The following is a 21,890-nucleotide window of genomic DNA, read 5'->3' as shown; positions in this document are numbered from 1 at the left end:
AACCTTTCCGTGAAATTCTTGTGCTTAGTATGCCAAGGTCATGAACTAAGTCAGTTATTGCATTTTTCAAATGTAATTTTGAAAATGCCCAAAAAACCTTTTGTGGTCTTTTTTCATGTTTCCTATTCACTTGGGTTCTATAAATATTCTGTCTCAGCACTGTTTTGACAACAGTTCTTCCAACTGAACACTTGTAATTGTTTCTTATAGCTGCCCTGTGTAGCATCTGTCATAACAGGTATTATGGCTTCTTAACTCATTTTTCAAACACTGTCAAATGACTGGGTAAGTTTGAAGATAAGATGTTGAACTTTCTGGGAGATTTTGATACTCTATTTGATTAAAAACTTCATCCTTTAAATGCTTAGTATTTTTTCTGTGTCATTTGCTTGTCAAATAGAATTTGACTTATTTTTTATAGTTATGTTTTTAAGCAGAATTAATGTGTAAATTCAGTTTGTTTTTAAGTAATGTCTGAAGCTACATCTTGTCAGTTTGCTATTTTATAGCTTTCTGTAATAGCTTGTATGTTATTGTCAGGACATGAGCTGGCTGTGATTCTGTACTACTTAGCCTTCTTACAGAACACTTGACCAGGTCTTGCCGGAATTGCTGTTAGAATGCATATGAGGAAACAAAACTAATAAATAGTTATCTTGCTATGCAGTCTTTTTACTGTGTTGGTTGAGCAGTTGCTTTCTGAAGTGACAAGATTTGAAAAACTATTACTAAACATGTACTTGCCATAACAAAGTCAGTGGCAAGCCCGTGTTGATAGAAAACCTAGACAACATAAATATTTGAGTGATTAAAAAAATCTTCAGTGTGGTCAAAGTTTAAAATATTGTTATTTTTATGATAAATGTATCATCAGATGGTCTCTGGTTTATTTGTTTGCAACGATAATCTGGTCAATCTGCTGTCTTCAAAAAACCAAATGCTTAGACACACGCCAGCTTTTTCCTAGCTATGTCATTGCCTATATTTACCTTAATGTGAGCTCTAATACTAAAATGTAGTCATATTTTTAAGCTTTATTTTCTTGACTTCAGTTGGATTATGTGTGGATTGCTCTTGCAATTGGTGATACCAGGGCTTCAGAAACCTGGGTTTTTCTTTTACAGGGTTTTTTTTTAAAGCATGTTCTGTGGTAGTGATTTGTGGTACTCATACTATGTAAACTCCTGCTTCCTCTTTCCCATATATTTGCCAGCTGGCCAGAACATGGTCACTTTTGTCTTCTGTTTTTTCAGTATTTAAAGATGTTAGCTAAAATGTGATAGTCTGTTAAAGGCTTGTGCAGGTAAGTGCTGAAGAATCAGTGTCAGTGTACTGGTAATTTTAGCATAGTTGAACTTTTGAATTAGCATGCTTTATTTTCTGAATGGGTAGTAGTTGATTCAGCTGTGGTTGATATGCAACCCTCCTTGATAGAAACTAGAGCAATGTCATATGACTGTTTTGCCCTCTACCCTTGCCATTCCTTATTTAAAGGGGACAATAGAGTGGAAGTTGCAAGTAGACTTTAAAAGCAGTTAAAAGATAAAATGCAGAACTGTAGTTGGCTTAAATTACTTGCACTATCAAGAGAGGAATACTGTTGCTACTAAATTTCCTTTGCCAGAGCACTGATTTGTCAGAAAAATGCTAGCAATTGAGGCTCAAAAGTTGCAAAATAGCAAATTCATGGGGTTTCCATTTCAGTTTTCTGAACTGTCATCTGATTCCATGGCAATTTTATTTTCCTTTAAGAAAAAAGCATATGCAATGGTTTTATACATTTATTTTCAGTTTCTCCCTTTCTTCCAGTTAGCATGTGTGTTGTTCGTGTTGGTATGAATCTTTTCCTCCCCTCTTTGGAAGTGCAGGCACTGATTTAGGTTTGTTTGCACAATTAACTATTGATACTTTAGTAATCAAAGACGCAGGTTTGGATTAAGACTTTAATGCTACAACCTAGGCAATGTAATTAGTGCAGTGTGGTCCTTGATTCAGGACCTTTATTCTGAAGTCCTTAAATGTGTACTGGATGTTGTACACTGTGAGTAATCTCATTGACTAAAGTTGACATGTAAGTAATCTTTCTAGGAGTGGAGTTCAGCCAGATAAGATATGCAGAGTAATAAACAACATAAAACACTTTACAGGATTTATGTAGTGTTTTTATTTTTCCTGAACTATTTACTGTCTCTGCAGTTATTCAGTCTGTTCTACTCGTGCTGATTAAGCACACCTCTCTTCATTACCCTACCTGAAGGAATTGGGGTTTTTTTTCTACACAACACTGCTAAACTAATTTTCTTGAGAGATTACTTTCCCTGGCTTCTGGTTGAAGTCTGTCAGCAACCAGAAGTACCTGGCTTTCTCTTGTTCCTCTAGAGTAGGTTATGCATGCTTAGAGAGTATAAGAATAAAGAATGGGCTGTGCTGGGTTAATCTCTACCAGAAAGGAAACAAGGTGTTCTTCCCTGTCTTTACTCCCAGCCGATTGGAACCTGATGTTGGTCAAGGAAGGAAAAAGCAAAATTACGTATATCTTCAAGTGGGTTTGAGGAATGAATGTTTGAAACAGTAACAACTTTCTAATAGCTTCTTTGTTATTGCTTCATCCCAGGTACATCCCTTGCTATTCCAGTTCTCTGTATGCTGAAGGTTCTGTATTGAGTTCTTTCTGTGTCAGTAAAGATGATTAGTGAAGACTTATTGCAGACCTGTAGAATGCCTTTTGCCTATCTATAGTGTAAAAGTGTCAGTATGTTATTTATAAACTACCTTAACCTTTTGACTCTTATGTGCCTTATATTTTCATCTTTGTCTGCATTAATACATACATGTTTTAATTGCTGCTTCACTGTTAACTTCTACTTGCAGACAGTAGGCAATTATTCCTTCCATTTCAGTGTGGGGAAACTCCCGAGAGACTCTTTATCAATTTGGTACTAAAAATTTCGGTATTCCATGTATTATTGTGGTATTCAAATAACATTTTCAGACATTGTATCTGCTTCATCTAAGAAAGCCATAAAAACAACTGTTCATTGATACATTTCACATAAAAGTGCTCAGGCCTCTATAATAGTGCTTAACTGTGACTTGTTTCCTTTGGTGTGGTGTCTTAGTGCTTGCTGAAGTTGAAACTTTTGACAACTGATGCAAATGTATTGAATAAATGATATGTATAATAATTTACAGAGAAAGATCAATTAAAAGGTTCAGGTATTAATTTTGGAACATCTTTTTAAGTAATGCTTGAAATAATAATGAATATGCCAGCTGTTTAGGACTTTTGTTCGGTGTTTCTGACATCTTAACCTCCTTATGGTCTTACTATACTGCAGAATGGGTGGGAAGTTCTTTGTGTGAAAGTGATAAGAGCTTTTTGATGCATCTTAATCCTGTTGCTGAGAGGAAGAAAATGAGTTGGGTACTAGCTTGTTATAAATTGTAATACCTGTCATTATCAAAAGAGTGCATGATGTGCTTATTTTTTACTGGCACTTATGGTTTACCACAAGTAGCAAATCCATCTTCAGTGCAGAAGAATGAGAAGACCCAACCTGAAGGGGTTAAGTTCTTTAAAGCAAACTGCTTCTGGCTGATGTTTCTAGATGAAACTATTTAGGTTACACAAGATGGTCAAGGGGCTGGAGCATGTGACTTACTGGGAAAATCTAGAGGGAACTGGGCCTGCTTAACCTGAAGAACAGATGGCTTGTGGAGACCTAGTAACTTTCTAATATCTACTGAGGAGGTTGTTCAGAATACAGTCTGTCTCTTTCTGGAGGTTCCTGGCAGGATGCAACTGTACATTTGAACAGAGAAGGCTTCAGCATGTGGGGGTGGGGAGTGATGCAGTTGAGCTTTGGAACAGGTTGCCCAGGGGAGCTGTGGATCTCTGTCCATGGGGCTTTTGAAGACCCAGCTGGAGAAAGCTCTGACAATCTGGTCTAAATTCAGAGTGTTGCTTCTCCTTTGGGTAGGAGGTCTGACTAGAGACCTGCTGTGGCCTCTTCCAACCCAAATAATTCTGTGATACCAGGTCTAGATGCAACCCTGATTTAGACAGGGGGACAGCACAGTTTTGGGGCTCTTTGGGACTGCATGACATGAGCATACTGTGCTGGAGGTGCTAATACGGGAGGTACAGTCCACTAATACCTTCTGGCAAATCTGCACTTAACCTTTGTAGCATCTGCCCTGAAATCTGTACCTAAAAGTTAAGGTGACTTCCTTTCTAGTTGGACTGAGATCTTATTTTTTCTTTTAAGATTTTTTGCTCTCCTGTTATTTTACTGCAATATGAGTGATTTTTGTTGATAGCTTTCTACTGTTCAATGAAAGTGCTTAGGCTCAGGATTTTTTGTGTCAGTGATTCTGGGGGAAGGATTATACACCTCCTGCCTAACACTAATATAGGATAAGAAAAATTCCAATCAAAGTCTACTTTAAAATGCTGGTTTAGAAAAAAGGTTGTACTTAAGTTGTATTAAATCTGGGACTTGCTGTTAAGATTTAAAATTATAAACAAATTAATTATCTTAACCAAGATAAAAATGAAATTAAACTGGCCTGCTATATAACAGTTTCCCTATAATAAGTAAATACCAATTGTTTTGAGGGCCAACCATGCGATCTTGGTATATGCTTATGTTTGGAAACAAACTTTCTGGATAAGTGTAGTTAGCATTTCTAGGCTTTTAGGTGATTGATTGCAGAAGAGTATTATGAACTATTCAGTGTTCTCAGTTTATGTAACTGTGCCTGTCTCTCCCTTTGGTCATGCATATCTTCTTCAAGGTGTATGTATTAAAAGAAAGTTAACAGTGTGAAGGTAGTGAATAATGGAGTTGCTATATACAAGAGGGGCTGGCATTCAGTGACTTTTTTTTGTAAAGGTGTTTAGTAGTTATTTCTTCACAATCTTTCTAGAGAAAATATTAGACCCTCTATTTTAGAGCTGTAATGTTGTCTTTATATATGTTTCTGATCTCTCCTCACTTGTTTCTCCTGTTGTAAATGCCGCCTCCTGGGATCTGAATACTTTTGTTTAGAAGTGGATATTTTATATTGGACTAACATGTGCCAACACAAATTAGCCTTCTGTGAAGGATATAATTACAGAAGGCCATGTGCTGAGTGCTTGTGACTTCTACCGGTGAGTCATGCAGTCGATTCTACAGAGTGCTGAGGAGAGTCACTTAATGTTAGGATCAGACACCTTGGGGTTTTGTTCACATGTATTCAGAGTAAAGACACTACCAAATTTTCAGTGTCTGCCACAGTTGAGTAGTCGTTTCTGTTGTTCTTGAGGTATTAATGTTCCAAGAACATACCTTCTTGGTATTTAAATTTTTTTGGTAGTTTTTAGGTCTCAAATTGTTCAGTTCTAATTATATATTAGGAGGATACAAGATAACTTGACTTCAGTAGAGCTTTTGGTTTGCTCTTGTATACTGTAAATTAGCTGATAAAAATAGAAGTTGTAAACTGAGAATAACTTGAGTAATAGTGTCTCTTATATAAACTCTTGAGTTCAAAGCAATTTGCTTGCTTTGGAGTCTTCCTGCCAATTTTTGCAGCTTTAGGACTAGGCTTTCTATTTTTCTTCTCTTTGGAAGAACATAACAGAAAAATTGCTTACCCTGTATGGTCAATTTAACTATGAAACTCTCTAGTCACGCATCATACAAAACCTGAACTTTTTATTTCACAATTACCTTGCCTAAAAATGGAATGTAAAGCGAATAGCCATGTTTGGTTTCTAACAGATTAAGGTTATGCTGATGTGTTTATTTTTGTAACAAGATATTGTGCCTAAAGATTAATTTGTATTTTTACATTACCTGTGTGATACTGGGAAATTGCTGCAGGACGTTGAGCTCCCATAACACAGTCTCTGTGAATGGAATGGAATTTTGTTTTTCTTGTCTTTTATCTTTTGCTTGTTACAGCAATAGTTTAATGTCAAGACAGTTACAGTTTTAGACATGTCAAAGTTGGTCTATTCTGTATTTATGTTACTCCTGATGTTTGTAATATGTCGTCTACTCTGTACATGTACCACAAATACCAGTACTGGTATTTTTCTGATGCAACTCTGTTCCTCTTTCCCCCAGTGCAAAGTAACATTGTTTAATGCTAGTTTAATAAAAACTACATATTTTTATCTTCTTTGAGATGGAATTCTATTTAACATTCCAGTTTAAAACAGCAGATTAAAGACATCTTGATACCAATCTTTGAAAACACAGATATGGTTAGTGCTCGATTAAGGAAGCTAATAAGTACATGTTAACCTTCTGTTATGGAAAAGTAAATCTTCCAGGAGATATGAAGGACTAATGCTTGTTACCCCTTGTCTCAGAGCTTGAACAAATAAAGGTTAAATTCCTTTAAGTCAACCAAACACTTGCTTTTAACTTACATCTTGGCTAATAGAGGAAAAATGGATAGAGTTATGCTCATCGAATAGCACAGCTGATCACAGAATTCTGACAAAGCAAGAAAGCAGTTGTGCAATGACTCCTAACCTTGGTCCACAGGCAGCATTTTCAAGCAAGCAGTACGCTGTACCCAGAATTGTTTTGATGTCAGGGTTAGCCTCAATGCTAGTATTTTTAAATTCTTCAATAGTGTTAGGAAGTTGTTTTCTGAGAACATTGACTGGGGAATCTTTTGTATATGTAATTAAGGTATAGCAGTATCTTAGAGCATTGTAGCATACTTTCTCTTTTTACTCAGAAACAACTTCCTGTGTTCTAGAGCTTCAGATCAGTTTTCTGCTGCCTGCATTGATACTTTTAACACAGATCTTCCCTCTATTTAACTGTGGTCGTCTAGCGTTAATAAGTTGGAGAGCTAAATGAGTAATTTTCTGTGCACTGTTCTCGATTTAAATGTGTTTTGGGATTTTTTTCCACCAATATTTTGTATGTCTTGGTTTAATTTGTCACTGTCTAACTGGAGAGGGTGTTGACTGAGCTACTGAAAACAATGATGCAAAGTGCTCTTTTTTTCCTCTCAAAAAGAGTAGAATTCGGGTTGTGATGACTGTGATCAAGGGTATAGTTGAAGATACTTTTTCCAGGAGACCTCAAATGATTGAAGTTATAGTTACTTGTTTGTTACACTTTTATTGTCTGGCAAGTAAATCCGATGTATTGGACACCATGGAGACAGTCAAAACCCAAAGTTTAGCATGTGGTGAAATGTGTAATGTCCCTTGGGAGTGAGGACTGCTGTAAGAATTTAATACAAGAGATTGCAGATGAATTACAGCAAGAATGGCTTTTAAAACTACTTTGAGGTCTGAAGCTGTCTTCCTTTGCTAAATCTGGCAGTGTTGCTAGAACTAAGACAATTTTTTTAGCCTCATCGGATAGTTTAGCTTCTCAATATTTGGGTGTCCTATCTTCCTAGTAGGTCATGCTATCTGTTAGAGAAAGTTGTATGTGGTCGTCTTGCCATCTAGAGTTCTTGCAGTATCTTGAACATGCTCACAGCTTTTCTTTCTTCAGCCAGTGTAAATATTAGTATATGAATTCTAGCTGATAGAGCCTCTTACCTACTTCAGTCATACCTTGACATTATGCTGCTTTGCAATTAGACATTGAGAGAAGCTAAGACTTAAAGGAATTTCTTCTGGGTTTCGTTTTCCTCAGCAGAAGGAGCTTTCAGACATACTGCTATACAATTTTGTGAATATTACAGGCAATTAATACATAATTAAGATGTTTAAAGGAACATTCAAGGAAGTAACTTTAGCCTCTAAAACATAATTTGCTAGTTGCTTTCTATCTCTGTTACTTTCTATGTTTGTGATTGACAGCTTTGTCAAACAATGCTTAAGCAAATGTTTTCCCTATCTAGTATGCTATCTGCATTATAAAAAAAAAAATCCATGAAACGTAAATCCATGAAATGTTTAAGGCATTAACTGAATGCTATTAGAATTCTTCAGTGTTTGCTATGTATGTATATACTTGACTATTTGTTCAGTTTTTCTTCCCAAATCATGTTGTTCAAGGCATATTTCAGTTTTGGAAGTAAACTGATTTGTGTGTGTATGGGGTTCTTTGTTTTGGTTTTGTTGTTTGGTTTTTCTTTTCCACTTAGTTTTGGTCACTTATTTTTCTTAAACATGATGGTAAGACTCACTGTTACAGACCCCAGCAGGCACTCAGTAGCTTAAATTGTTAGAGTGGCATGCCAAGCTACTAATATATAATAGTAACAACAGTTTAATTAGCAAAATGTGTAGTGCTTTAGTAGTAAGGTGCTTACTGTATGAGTAATAGTTTTACCTGATTTGTCCTTTGCACGTTTTTAGGAGGGTCCTGTTTTCCCTTCTTCGCTTTAGAAATAAAACAAATGTTTGTAACAGCAAAGTTCTTTATATATTTAGAAGCTCACAGCAAGACCACTGAGCCTTGGTGACTTCTCAGATTTTCCTTTTGAAAAAGTGAGAGTATGGTAATATTAAACAAAGCCTTTAAGAGAACTGAATTTTGAAGTGTGTGCAAAAGGGATATGCCTGAATAACTGGTTGCAAAAGTTTAATTTGTCCAGAATGAAAGGTATTTTTTTACCAATAGTCTAGATTGTCTTTTACAAAACAGAGCCTAATACCCAGTGAGAGTGAATAGGAAATCCCCCATAGATTTAGCTAAGTTGGGTAGAAGTAAAGGCTATAAAAGGCTTGTAAGGCACGATTCAAGCACAATAGGTGGTGGCTGGCAGTCAAAGGTTTAATTTTATCCACAAGCTCGAAAGTTGCCAGCAGGATTCTGTGAACTGTCCTTTACTCATATCTCTGCCTTTATATAGCGCAGTTAACTCAAGTGTAAAATATTTCTCCTTAATTGGAGCTATAATTGAGAATATATAAATAAGTTGAACTTCTGGTAATCACTAGATCTTTTTGGTACACCTTCTAGTTAATTATCCCATGTTTTGTTTTAATGTGTTTGCTTATTGGATTTTAGTCATCTGTGGGCTTTTATTAAAAGCACTTTAAAAATCTAGTTTAAACAATGCCATCCTGTGGTTAGAGGAAGTCAGAACCTATATATGGATACCACTTGTGTGGCCATATGTTCACACCAGCGTTAGCTTGATATTCTCTATTTAACCTTTTGCTGCTGTTTTGAATAAAAGCACTACTTTTGTAGTAAAGTCTAGTTACTATTGTTTCTAGATTCTCATCAGCTTCTCCTTTACTCAGCATTGCATCCTATCCTTGATGACTAGGCAGAGCAGAATTGGGTATTAGGTCAGATGACTTTCAGGAACCTCCTTTGAAGATTTTAGACTCTGTTTTGGGGTGACAGCATGTTTTCTAGTTGAATGATCCAGGCTGGCATATGGCTGCTATGCCATGCTGCCTTAAAAAGGATCCACGGAAGTCATGATGGAGCATCTAAGATTACTATTTTTGCACTGGTATCTCTGTTCCTCACTCTGTGTGTGTGAGTTGGTTTTTTTCGCTTAGGATGGTGTAAGGATTTTTTTGGGTTTGGTAGTCAGAGCTTGGGTTGAAGTTAAAAGCATTTCTTGCTGTGTGAGATGGCCAGGAAAATATTGGGGATAGAGTGGTGCTCCATCTGTAATTCTGTTGCAGTCTTCCTCTGCTAACAAACTTCCACCATTGTGGTAGATAGGTCTGTATGCATTCTCCTATTGAAGTCTTCACGATGCTTTAGGCTTTGCAGCCGAGTTCATCTCTTCCAGCACTTAATCTTCTCCGTGAAGCATGGTGTAAGCTAGCATTTCTTGGGTTAAGTAGTATTCTCCTCTTTGTAGCCTTATCAGAGATCTGTAGGCTAGGGTTGTGACCAGGTAGGGCCATCGAGCACAACAATCTTGTTTCTGCTGGTTCCTTCAAACTCATGAAAAAGAAGTGCTTAGCAGTAGCATTTGCAGTGTGTTGTTTCTCTTGCTTTTTGAGAGAACAGTTTGCAGTGTTCCCCTACTAAAACTCTAGCCCGTTCCAAAGCAGCCTACCTGTGTTGTATGCTACTAGGTAACTCCCTTGATTTTTCTGACATCCTAGTCTTCCCACTTAAACATGATCTTACAGTATTTAGAGTGTAATTGGCAGGTTTAGTGGAAGCTTATCACTATTCTTCATCAAAGATATTTTATCTGTCAGTATAGACCATGCATAAAAATTTATTACAGCTCATGAAAAATTGCCTCTTCCAAACAGCAGATTTGTGGGTCATCCTTTGGAACAGTGCCTTTTTATGGCCAATTGTTGGAGTGCTTTCAGTTACTTCTTCCAAGATGCGTATCCATCCCTCACTGCGTTGGCTCTCTGTGCTATCCTTGCTATCAGTTATGTTTCAGCCTTTTCACTTTTTGGATGTAAAATTCAATTGCAATAAGCCACTCAGTCACTTGCTGCTTAGCAGAACAAGGATGCTTTACTCGGATAGCAAGATATCAGCAAATTCCTGCTGCTTTAAGGGAAAGCAGTGTGCTTTATGATGTGGGAGAAAAGTTTTCTTAAAGAGATTTCTTATTTTATGAAGGATCTGTAATAAGAGGAAAAAATGCTTTTTAGCTCATGGCTCTAGAGCATGTCATGCGTGTTCAAATTTGCATTTTCCATGGTAAGGGTTAGGTTAGGTCCTGTTAAATCTTGCAAGTATTTTATTTTCTCTAAAGTTTTCTGATTTTGCTTGCTGTTCATACGTGCGTGCTACTGAACATCAGGGAAAAAAAATCCCAAGACTTTTTTCATTCTCTTGCAGTACTGAATATTTGAAACCAGCTTTTACAAAGCAGCTGTGCTGTTCCAGTCTCACAAGTCATCTTCCATTAAGTGTTGTAGACACAAGAGTATCTGTGTTTATGGGGCTGGGTTTATGGGGCACTAAAGATTTCTGCAAACCTTTTACTAGCGTATTTATAATTAACATACTTCTTTTAAATTACTTCTTTGTATTGCTTTACAGTCGTGCCTGCTCACTGAATTCAGATCCCGCAGATTGAGGCAGATTTGATTTAAATAACATGAATTAGATCCTGTCCTCCTTCCCATCTAAGACTGGTTTAGGAAAAAAGTTACACTTAGAGGGAGTATAGCTCAATAAAAAGGAAAGCTGTCTGCCTCTAGCTATGTCTGTTGGTACTGGGGGATCTTACTGGTGTGTTGGAGCTGTAACTCTAAGCAGGTACAGGAGAGAGTGGCTTCCTTATTGATTAGAAACTCGTGGTTTGGAGAAACCTGTTTTTAGGCAGGCCTTAGCTTTCTAGATTAGTCATGTAACATTTGGAGTATAGGATCTCGAGTCTTTAATACAACTTTCTCTCCATCTGCTTTGCTCTTAACATATGCAGTGTCCTGAAAAGAGTTTGGTAGAGAAAAAAAAGATGCGATAAATGAGTTATTCTCAGAGTCAGAATAGACTTTTTGAGATGAGCGAGCTTTATCTGCTGGGGAGCTGAATCTCAAAGGCATTTGTAACCCTGTATTCGAAGCTGAAATAATGATATTGGCCTGGTTTTTTGTGTATGTTTTGTTTTGGTTTTTTTTAAGCCAAGAAGTATGGAAAAATACATTAGTGTTATTGATTTGGCTCTGTATAAAGTCATCAAGGAAAAAGGTTTGAGTTTCTATCAGAAACAATGCTTTGTTCTACCTTGTCAGCCTTTTCTATTTCAGGTTATCTGAGTAGCAACCTGATTCAGTGGTAAGAATCAAGGTCATATTTTATTCAGTACAAGAAAATGGAAAATCTGGCAAGAGCCAAGATACTTGTTTTGAAATGGTTTTATTTAGCCCTTTCTGCTACAGTTGCTGTCAATGGAAAGAGATAAAGCCGATGACAGAATACAAGGAATTTACTGTTCATTATTCATGACTTGCTGAAGGTTTAAGTCTGTAAAGGATTTTGTTATTCTTTTCATGGGTCTTTCAGGTTTTCAGATATGATTGCCTGGCAAGAAATTAGATGAAGCAATTAAAGATGCATATTTTTCCTTAGTTATTAACCTTAACAGAAAACTTGAATGGAATTTAATCTACAAAGTATTCATCGACAAATTCACAAGTTAAAATTGCAGCATAGCAAGATTATATTAGTGCTTAAATCTGTCATTTGAATAAACTTTAGACTTCTGTGGTGTGGTGGCATCAGACCTTAGTGGCACCCAGACCTAACTAGCTCTATTGTCAAGTGTTCAGTTTAAAAAAAAAAATTTAAGTTACAAATTTAGAGCAGTTGTAGGCCTCAACAGGATGTAGAATAAATGAGTGAAGGTTTACCTTTAATGCAACAAAAAAAACTGTCAAAGAGGAACAATTATCAGTAGTATTGTTTGCTCTTACAGTAAATTTGAGGTTTCTTTGTGTAAATAGAAAATTAATAACCATTGCAAGAACTTGCATTCCTTAAGAACTCCTTGATATCAAGTGCAATGAATCAAAATGTCTGCCACGTTTTGTAGTACTTTCACATCTTTGTGGTGGTCTCAGTAGGAATCTAGATGAAAATGCTAACTTGTGGCTTCACTGTCTTTCCTCCTCCTGCTTAGGAAGGTTAATGTGTCCTTTCATTTAGGACTACTAGAGGTGCATGTTGGGAGCATTAAGGTGAAAAGAGGGGTGGCATTACAGGAGTCTATAACATGATGATTCTGATTTAAACAGATGTTGTGGGGAAGGACAGAAAGAAGTGAAGTTAGACTTTGCTTTTACCTTTCCACTAAGACTAATGGAAGAAATTGCAGTTCTGATTCAAGATGTTAGTCTTCTTGAATGCAAACTGATGAAGTTCTAGTTTCAGAGCACCAGTGTTAAAAATTTACATCTGTACCTCCTATAATATGTTCAGTAGTTACAACTGGACATGTGAACATGACAGTTATGTTTGTTTTACCTCTTGTTCAATATTAAATTGATTTTCCTGCAGTCTTTCCTGGAATCTGCATCTCAAATTGTGTTCCCTTTCACAAGTATGCCAGTAATAAATTGCTACAGGCTACGTTCTAGTCTTACATACTTGCAACTTAATTTCAGTATACTTTCACCACTGTAAATCAGAAAAAGATTCAGTACTTTAAAAGAATCTCTTGAAAATGTTTTTTTTAGGCACAGTTATTTCTATAAACAAGACATGGTTGTTATTCTGTGGAGAAACATTTTTAAGTTTACAAATAGACTACTAACCAAAATAGTGAAGTCTTAAAAGAATCTTTAGACCACAATATTTTTCAATTATTCAGGCTTGAGCCTGACAAAATTCAAGCTTTCCATTGTAGATTTCCTCCTTTTTCCTCATAGAGGAGTTAAAAACAAAAGCAAAACCCCCAACCTGTTTACTGTATTTTTTGTTGCTTTGAAATTGGCTTTAGTAAGATTGGCCTTTGTGTATGTAATTCCCTTCTAAATTTCATCTAACAAGCTTTAGGTAGTTACAGGTGTTTCTTTTTCATTTTATTTTCTTTTTTTTTGAATGGATGCAGAGAAAAGACCTCAGTATGTATATATTCCGGTATAAATTCATCAAGTAAGTTTTCTGACAACTATTTAGTACTGATTCCACAACAGCAAATACTACAATCTAGCAAAATGACTAAAGAGACTAGGGGACTTCTGAACTGTAATTTCTCCTCCCAGATGCTAACAGAGGTTAGAGAAGGGATCCAGAAAGGGCTGACCGAAATAAAAAATATGGTAGGGCATGGGAATAAAGGTGAGGAGTAGTTGAGAAGCTGAAAAACAAAAAAATTTCATTGAAGAGTTTAAAAGACTAGGAAGAAGGCTTATTACTGACAACAAATGCTAGGGGAGGGAGAGGAAAAGCATCATGAATCACTGTAATATCCCCACGTAGAAACTGCAATCGTGTTTCTTGAATCTTAACATGATTTTGTTTAGTAGTACCAGAGCATTTCTCAGCTTTTTACTATCTCAATTACTGTCTGTTAGTGCTTACACATAAGAAGCCTTTTACTATTTCATCTTAATTATGTTACTCAAATTGTTGAGAACAAAACTTCAGAATCAAAATTAGTGCTGCAAAACTTGGTAGTGCATAATGTCTAGATTGTGTTTTGATAGTTAAATTATAGGGATGCTATTTGCCGTGTACTTTTATAAAGGCTTAACTAGGATTGCAATGGCTTGTGTAAAATATTTATTTTAAAAATATATATCGAACCAGATCATATTTTTAGTAAGATTCTTATTTTGTTAGATTCTGGTTTATTATCTGAACTTCAATACCTTCAGTATTGGAATTAGCATATTATTTCACAGTAAAAACTAAGTTATTGGGTCAACATAGCTGATATTTTCCTAGTTTAGATCCATATTTTACTTTCTCTTGCAAGCTGTAAGGTGTCCAAGAGTCTGGCCTAATTGTCAGACCAGATACCTGGGAATTAATAGGATGTGTGCTCTCTTCAGGTCGGGTCACACAGCCTGTCAGTCTTTTGTTTTCTCCTTATAGAATTCATATGTTTGAATTTTATATATCCAGATACTTCTTCAGTGCAGAAATTTCCTCCTCTAGTGGTACAATAGTGTTCTTCAAGTACTTTAACTTAAATTGATTTTGTATAATAGAAAATGAAGTACTTTCTCTTTTCAAAGAGAAGAAATGAATATAGTTATTTACAGTTTGTTTTCTGATACAGTGTAATCATTTGTGTTTTGTCATTTAAGTGGATTGGAGTTAATTTCCCAAGTAACAGACTACTGTGTTGATCTTATCTTTTTAATTTTAAAAACTTACCAAAATGTCTGCTGTAGGAGAAGATAATAAACCTTTTTTAAAAAATGTATTTTTCATTATGTTGACTTATTCAAAGGTTGAACTGCAGTCTTAATGCTTTTTCATTCATAAATTACCTGAAAGTTAAATTAGTAATTCAGGATGTCTTAAAAGCAGTTGTTTAGCTGTCTGTAATATTAATACCAGAACAAGACTGTGGTATATAATACATATATTTTTGGTGACTAAGAATTAAGCAACAAGCATCATCTCCTCTAGGTGAACATTTTCTAAGACTACATGCTTTCACATGTGAAGTTTTATTTTAAGCATGTAAAAGTAGCAAAAAAATCTTTTTTTTTTTTTCCTTCCTGTAATTACAGAAGCTGCTGGGTTTGTTTTGCTACTGATGAGGATGATCGGACAGCAGAGTGGGTGAGACCTTGCAGGTGCAGGGGCTCTACGAAATGGGTTCATCAGACTTGTCTGCAGCGCTGGGTGGATGAAAAGCAAAGAGGAAACAGTACTGCTAGAGTTGCTTGTCCTCAGTGCAATGCAGAATATTTAATAGTATTTCCAAAGCTAGGTAAGATATGTATAATTTAAATTTTAAACATAATGGGTTGTTTCTTTATATTGTTCCTACTTTTTTCCTTTTTTGTGCTTGGAGCATCAGTTCTGTTAAACTTGTCTATTCCCTTTTCCAGACAGAAATAAATAACTGTATTCTGCTCATGTCTTACTTGGTGACTTAGTTAATATCTTCTGAAAATTTTGAATTGTTCCACTTAGGTATATCGATAAGTCTTACAAGTGATTGACCTGTAATTAATTCATGGTTAATGTGATTTTTTTTTTTTTTTTTTCTTCTTGAGTAGAGGGTGACTTCTTTCAGCAGTTCACAGAATCATCTAGGTTGGAAAAGACCTTGTAGATCATCCAGTCCAACCCTTAACCTAACACTGACCGTTCTCAACTACACCATATCCCTAAGTGCTATGTCAGCCCGGCTCTTAAACACCTCCAGGGATGGGGACTCCACCACTGCCCTGGGCAGCCCATTCCAACGCCTAACAACCCGTTCTGTAAAGCACATTTGTCACATATTAGCACATAAATGCATCCTTTTTTCTTTCTCAGCTTGCAGAGAAACTGTTGTCAAAGGAAATTCAGAGGAAGGAACCTTACTGAGCAACCTGTTGCATTACCAGAAAAACATATTTTTGCTTTGTTTGGGAGGTATTCCTGAGTCAGTATTTCCCTATATTCAAGAGGCAGAATATGTGTGGTTGCTGGGTGCTGCTCTAGCTCTGTCAAGGTGACAGAAAAAAGTTTAGGGATGGTCTTCCAGAGTCTGCTTACTTGAGTAGCTGAGTAGGACACTGCACAATATGTTGCATGTATTTAAATTAGCAGTGGTTGCTGTTATTCCAGCCCTCATTTGCCCATATGTTCGATGGGGTATATTAAGTAGGGCAAGAAAATGAAATGTTGCCATGGAAACTTAAACTTTGTTTCAAAGTAAAACTGCTTGTTAAAGAAACGCTGATATAGCATGTGAATACAGGCATTTAGAGGATTTTAATGAAGATTTTTTTAAAGTATCTTATTTCTGTAATGAAACAGCTGAAAATAACTTGTGTTGTCAGTTCCTTGGGACAGGACCTCTTTTTCTGTTAGTATAAGGGCTGACAAAATTGTGAAGGGAATTTTATATGGGTAATGATATTTATTTCCACAACAGAACACTGAAGAATCGGAAAGAAAATATAGACTACTGTTGATATTCAAGAAAACATAAATGAGCATGAAACTTAATACCTAGTTATATCAACCACAATTCATATAGCTTTGCTATAAGGATAAGGTAGAGTGGAATCTTAATCTCTGTCATAAAGAAGGTATCAAATAATAACATTTAGCATTGGCTTTGGGGAAAAAAATGGTTTGATACCTGGACACTTAAAATATACCACAAAACTTGAAGCAGTTTAAAATTCCTACTTGTGTCTTGAATGATGAAATTGTTACATGAGCTGCATTTGCATGTTATTTTGTCAGTGGGAAAAGGGGAAGCAGCTATAGTTTGGAGATGATACATGCACATAAACAACAACAGGTATTTTCATTTGTTCTTGCAATTTGTGGCATTCTTTATTTGAAAGCTAAGGTTCCTAAATACTAACATTCCAGGCTTCTGAAGCCAGCCTAAAATTCTTGCACAAGATTGTTCAGGTCTTGCATGCAGGCATACAAAAATCTCATGATTTATTTTCCCCCACAATACCATCTTTTTCCATTTTTAAAGATGAGAAGGGTATAAAAATTCAGGTTTGTATAAGAGTACCCAAGACATCAGTAGTAGTAGAGGAGGGAAATTAATTTGGGTCTGTCAGTCATGAGCTTGAAGTGCCTTAAACAAGTGAGACAGTCTTGCCCTTTTGAAGTTCTTTCTAGTAACACAAAACTGTTGTATCACAACTCAACTATAAGTCAGTCAAGGTCACACCAGGCAGAGTTTAGGACAGTAAGATGTTTTCAAGTAGTCTTGACAGTAGCCCTGTCTCTGGTGCAGCAGGTATATTTTGAAGACATTACTAGTCATACCATTCAAGAAACTAAAATTACTTGAGCAAGGAAGAACTAACAACTGAAGTTTCCCTGAGGTATCATAATTCAGAAACTTACTTATACTAAGACTTCTCTAATGTACTTCTGGAAACTTTTTACTAAAACTAAATTTCTGTCAAAGGGCACTCCTTAACACAACTACTTTTATTTATTATTATATTTTTGAAGTAATATCAACTTGAGGAGACATCAGTGAATTTCTTTATAAGTAAAAGTGTGTGTCTATTTACCAATTCAAAACCACCACCCCCAGTGATGAAATGGAATTATAATTTTAAGATACAAATTTGATAGTTACTACCAAGCTTTAAAACTGATATGCACTATGTTCTTACTAGCTGTTTTCCTCTCTTCTGAGAACTTTTTTCATTAAATAGGAAAATATTATTGCCACTTTGAAAGTAACTGAAGTATCTTTTAGATAATTATTTCAGTTTAATAAATAGAAAATAGAATTTGGCAGGAAAAGCTCTGTTAAAGCATGATAGTTTTTACAAAATGAAAAATATTTTTGTATTTTCTTCTTGAGTTTGTATGTCAGTGATATTTCCTGCTTCTTCCTTAATACCATCTTAAAAGAAACGGTTCCATTTGTCCTCCTTTCTCACAAGCTCCTTCCTAAAGGGATAACTAAAATAAAAAAATTTAGAACAGTGTTTTTCTAGTCTTCTCTCAAGATTCTATATGTAATTCTGTGGCTTGCTTCTCCTAATGATTAGGATCAGTAGGTGCAATTTGTTAGTACTTTTAGTGTTAGACTTCTGCTGTTGCTGTATCACCTTGCCAAGATGTATAAGGCAAGCTTCAGTGCTTTGTGTTGCCCTTTAGGAGTCACCAAATATGATGTTTTTTTCAAGTCTCTTGTCTTCACCTTCTTCAAACAAATGTAAGTTTTCAAAATGGTACAACTAAACAACTTCTTCAGTGACTGTGGGAAACAGTCAAGATGTGTAAATTACTGTGCATTTAGTATTTGCAGTTATGACCTTGTTGCTACTTTCAGCACATTGATAGACATCCTGTTTTCAGTCTGTCCTGGAAAGTTAAACATAATTGTTAATACAGTTGAACTGCTTGTTCCAGTTCTCTTTGAGTAGAGTGTTTCTTCTTCAGAAACCCTTTAATTTTGGCACTTAATAATAGGATGCTCAACTCCAGAATAAATTAAATCTATAGTTACACTTTGTCAGTTACTTATGGACTAATTTACATTGGTGGGTGTATATGAAGCAGTATGCTGGTGAGGTGTTCACTGTCTTAAAAGTCACATAGGAAGATGCTTCCTGGCCTTAAAACTAGAGCTTATTACTAAACCAAAGAATGCATGCTGTACTAGAAGATGGATGCAAAAGTAACCAATTTGAAGTACATGAGTAGTAGGGATAAGAACTTGAGACTCCAGCAGAGCAAGAACAGAGAGTACATTAAGCAATATTCTGCCCAAGTTGCTTAGCAGTGCCCTCTAGTCTGATACATAACTTGGCAATATTTACAGTGACTTCTGTCAAGACTGCATATCAGCTAAATGTGTTTAAATTGCAACTCTTCAGTATGGTATTCACACACATGCCTGTGTATGGAAAAAAATTGTGATCCCTCTATGAGGTCTCTGGATGCTACTGCTGTACAAACAGTATGTAAAATCTTACACTGTTCTTTTTTCAAAAAAAAGAAAAGGGCGGGGGGGGCAGGAGGAATCCCACCAAGGACCAGATGTATTTGGGAGGACTTTACAAGAATACCAGGGCTGATAAAACATGATAATGAATGTGTTCAAATACATGTTCCTGTTGCTTGTTTTCACTGGCTGTCTTGACCTGAGTTAGAACTGATGGTTTTGAAAGCATTCACGCTAGAGCTCTTTCCTTGAAAGAGAACAATCAGTTAAGTCACGAAACAGGAGTCACAATTTTGTCAGTGTGGCTGATGAAAATAAATTTTCTGCAAAATCTTTTTGGTGTGAATTTCAAGTCTTGATTGTATATTTAAAATGCCCAGCTTTTAATTAATTTGGTGCAAATATGATGGTTCAGAGACAATCTTTGGGAACAGGGTGCTAAGTTATCACCACCCTAAAAAACTAAGAATATAAAATTGTTATGTACTAGGAGTACTCAAGCGAAGAATTAAACTGCAAGTGACTTTTGTATATTTGGATAATACCAAATATAATATCTTTACCTTTAGAAAGGTAAAAAAGAAAAAAAATCCTTGGAACCTAATGTTCTCTATTCTGTAAAAGGCCAGAACAAGTTTTGATGTAATTGGAGGTCAGGAGGAAAATGGCATACAACTCAGGATCGGGGTACAAAACATGCTAACTAGGCTGGCAGTTCATGTAGTGGAAGTCCTGTACATCTAGTATATCAGGAATTCAGTAAGTCATTTAACACCATTGCTCAAGAGATCACTCCTTCCCTCCCCGCAACCCCCCCCCCCCCCCCCCCCCAAAAAAAAAAACCCCAACACACCACAACAAAAAAAACCCCACAAAATATTAGGAAGTAATAAAATAATTATAGGCCAGAGTGGATAAACTGTGATGAAAGACATGGAGGATTAATTACTTGAAGAAAGTCTATAGGCTGATTTTGAGAGTAACTGTAATGTTTTCACTGATATTGGTAGAAAAAAAGAGGGAGCTAACAAGAACTATTCATGCATATGAGCTGGAAGAGGACATTCTGTATGTAGACTTTGTTGACATACAAAAGTAATGTGGAATCGATCATAGTGATGACATTTTTGACTTCCATACATACAGTTCAGACTTCAACTTCTGGCTTTTGCTTTGCTGGGGTGCTCTTGCAGTCTATTAAAGAAGAGATGTAAGCACACCCTTGTTTCCCTGACCAGAGTTGGTCAGGGTAATGTCTTGCTCTGTGTAAGTCTGGAAGGTGCAGTTGTCCATAGTCAGAGCAATGAAACTAATTATGTGTTGTCATTAAAGGCAGTAAGTAACCTGAATAGGAGGGTTTTTTCCTCCAACATTTTGAGAGGCAGTCCTCTAAAAATACTGAATGCAGCCTCTTCCAGCAGAAGAAATCTTTCATATTGATTGTGCTAGTTTTTACTGTAGAGCAAGATAGATTAGTGACAGAATTCTCAGGTGAAGCTGTCGGATAACCACATGAAGTACATTACAACTAATTAGTATTTCTTCCTTTTCAACTATAATATCTAACAAATAAAAAAGCCGCTAAGCCTAAAATGGTTTCTACAACAGACCAATTCTGATTCAACACAAAGGAATCTAGTCAACTTTAGTGGGTAAATTAGTCAGTGCTCTAACCACTATATTAATCTGTCAAAGACTGTGGTGAATGAAGTGGTAGAGGTAGAAATAAGTTACAAGTTTAGCTTAGGAGTTTTTTAATTATATGTTCTCATTTAAACAGCATGTGTGGGATGTCAGACTTGTATTTTGCCAAGATCATTCTTTCTTATCAGTGATGGATGCTGAGAGCTTTCGTCAGTATGCTTTTATATATATATCTATGTATCTTGAAACCTTACTTTTCCTTTATCATAGGTCCAGTTGTTTACGTTTTGGATCTTGCAGATCGACTGATCTCAAAGGCATGTCCCTTTGCTGCAGCTGGAATAATGGTGGGCTCTATATACTGGACAGCTGTTACATATGGAGCTGTGACGGTGATGCAGGTACACATGTACTCCCTCTTCTTACCAGCTTTGAAAGCAAGTCTTCTAAAGAAAAACTCAATTAAGACTCCCTTTTCATTGGCTTAAAACATGTTTTAGCTGCTTTCAGCACTTTCAGTGTAGTTAACAAGTGAATTCAAGATGGATGGATTTTCACTTTTAACTGATCATACTGCAATGCCTGTTCAAATGTGGTTCAGTCTGCAACTAACAATTCACTGATACTCTAGCTGGCTGCCCTTTGTATGGCAGACTGGTGAACCCTCTTCTGTTCCTACAGAATTGGTGCCATTACCACCAAACTGTTAATAATGGTTGTCTAATTCTTCAGAAAAGATGTGAGTTTAATCTCTTTTACCTGTAGAAAAGTTTTGCTGGTAACATTCAAAGGGTTGAGACACAGTGAATCTTTCAGTCCTACCATGTTTTTACTGTATAAGGGAAAATGCATGCTCTGAATGGTACAACTTATTCAGAAACAAAAAATGCAAAACAATGCAAACTAATAGTACATTCTTTCATTTACTTCAGACTGTATGGTTAGTTGAAAGAAGAAAAAATACTTTTCATACTTCTGTTCTTGTGAACTTGCTATCTAAATATAAAAATAACATTGATAGGTAGTAGGCTATTAACCATGGAAACACCTGTTCACAGATGCTTTAGCTCAACTACAAGACAAGAGTTTTCATAGACTTTACAATTAGAAGGACCTTTACCATTTTAGTTGTTGATTCCTATATCAAGCCCATAACCTGTGTTTTGCCTGAAAGCATAGAAGTATTTCTGATGCTAATTCAGTTGTAGGTAGAATTAACAAATCTGTATGCTAATAAGTATTCCTCTACACAGTTCTAATTGTAAATATACAAC

General features: G+C 36.0%; 1 protein-coding gene across 2 annotated transcripts in view; it reads left to right on the top strand.

Annotated features, from left to right (window-relative positions):
* Window positions 1-21,890, top strand: part of MARCHF5 (membrane associated ring-CH-type finger 5) — a 32,499-nt gene that overhangs the window by 4,043 nt on the left and 6,566 nt on the right. Inside the window, exons 2-3 of one of the 2 annotated variants that reach the window (XM_074874982.1) lie at window positions 15,107-15,309; window positions 20,917-21,017. In XM_074874982.1, coding sequence (XP_074731083.1) covers window positions 15,107-15,309; window positions 20,917-21,017 — 304 coding nt within the window. Of the gene's footprint in view, window positions 1-15,106; window positions 15,310-20,886; window positions 21,018-21,890 lie in introns of both variants that reach the window. The other variant, XM_074874981.1, reaches the window with a different exon arrangement.

The sequence above is a fragment of the Strix uralensis genome, chromosome 7 (genome assembly GCF_047716275.1).
Source record: "Strix uralensis isolate ZFMK-TIS-50842 chromosome 7, bStrUra1, whole genome shotgun sequence".
Taxonomy (NCBI): Eukaryota; Metazoa; Chordata; class Aves; order Strigiformes; family Strigidae; genus Strix; species Strix uralensis.
The sequence above is the reverse complement of the archived record's forward strand: the minus strand, read 5'-3'. Positions and strand labels throughout refer to the sequence as shown.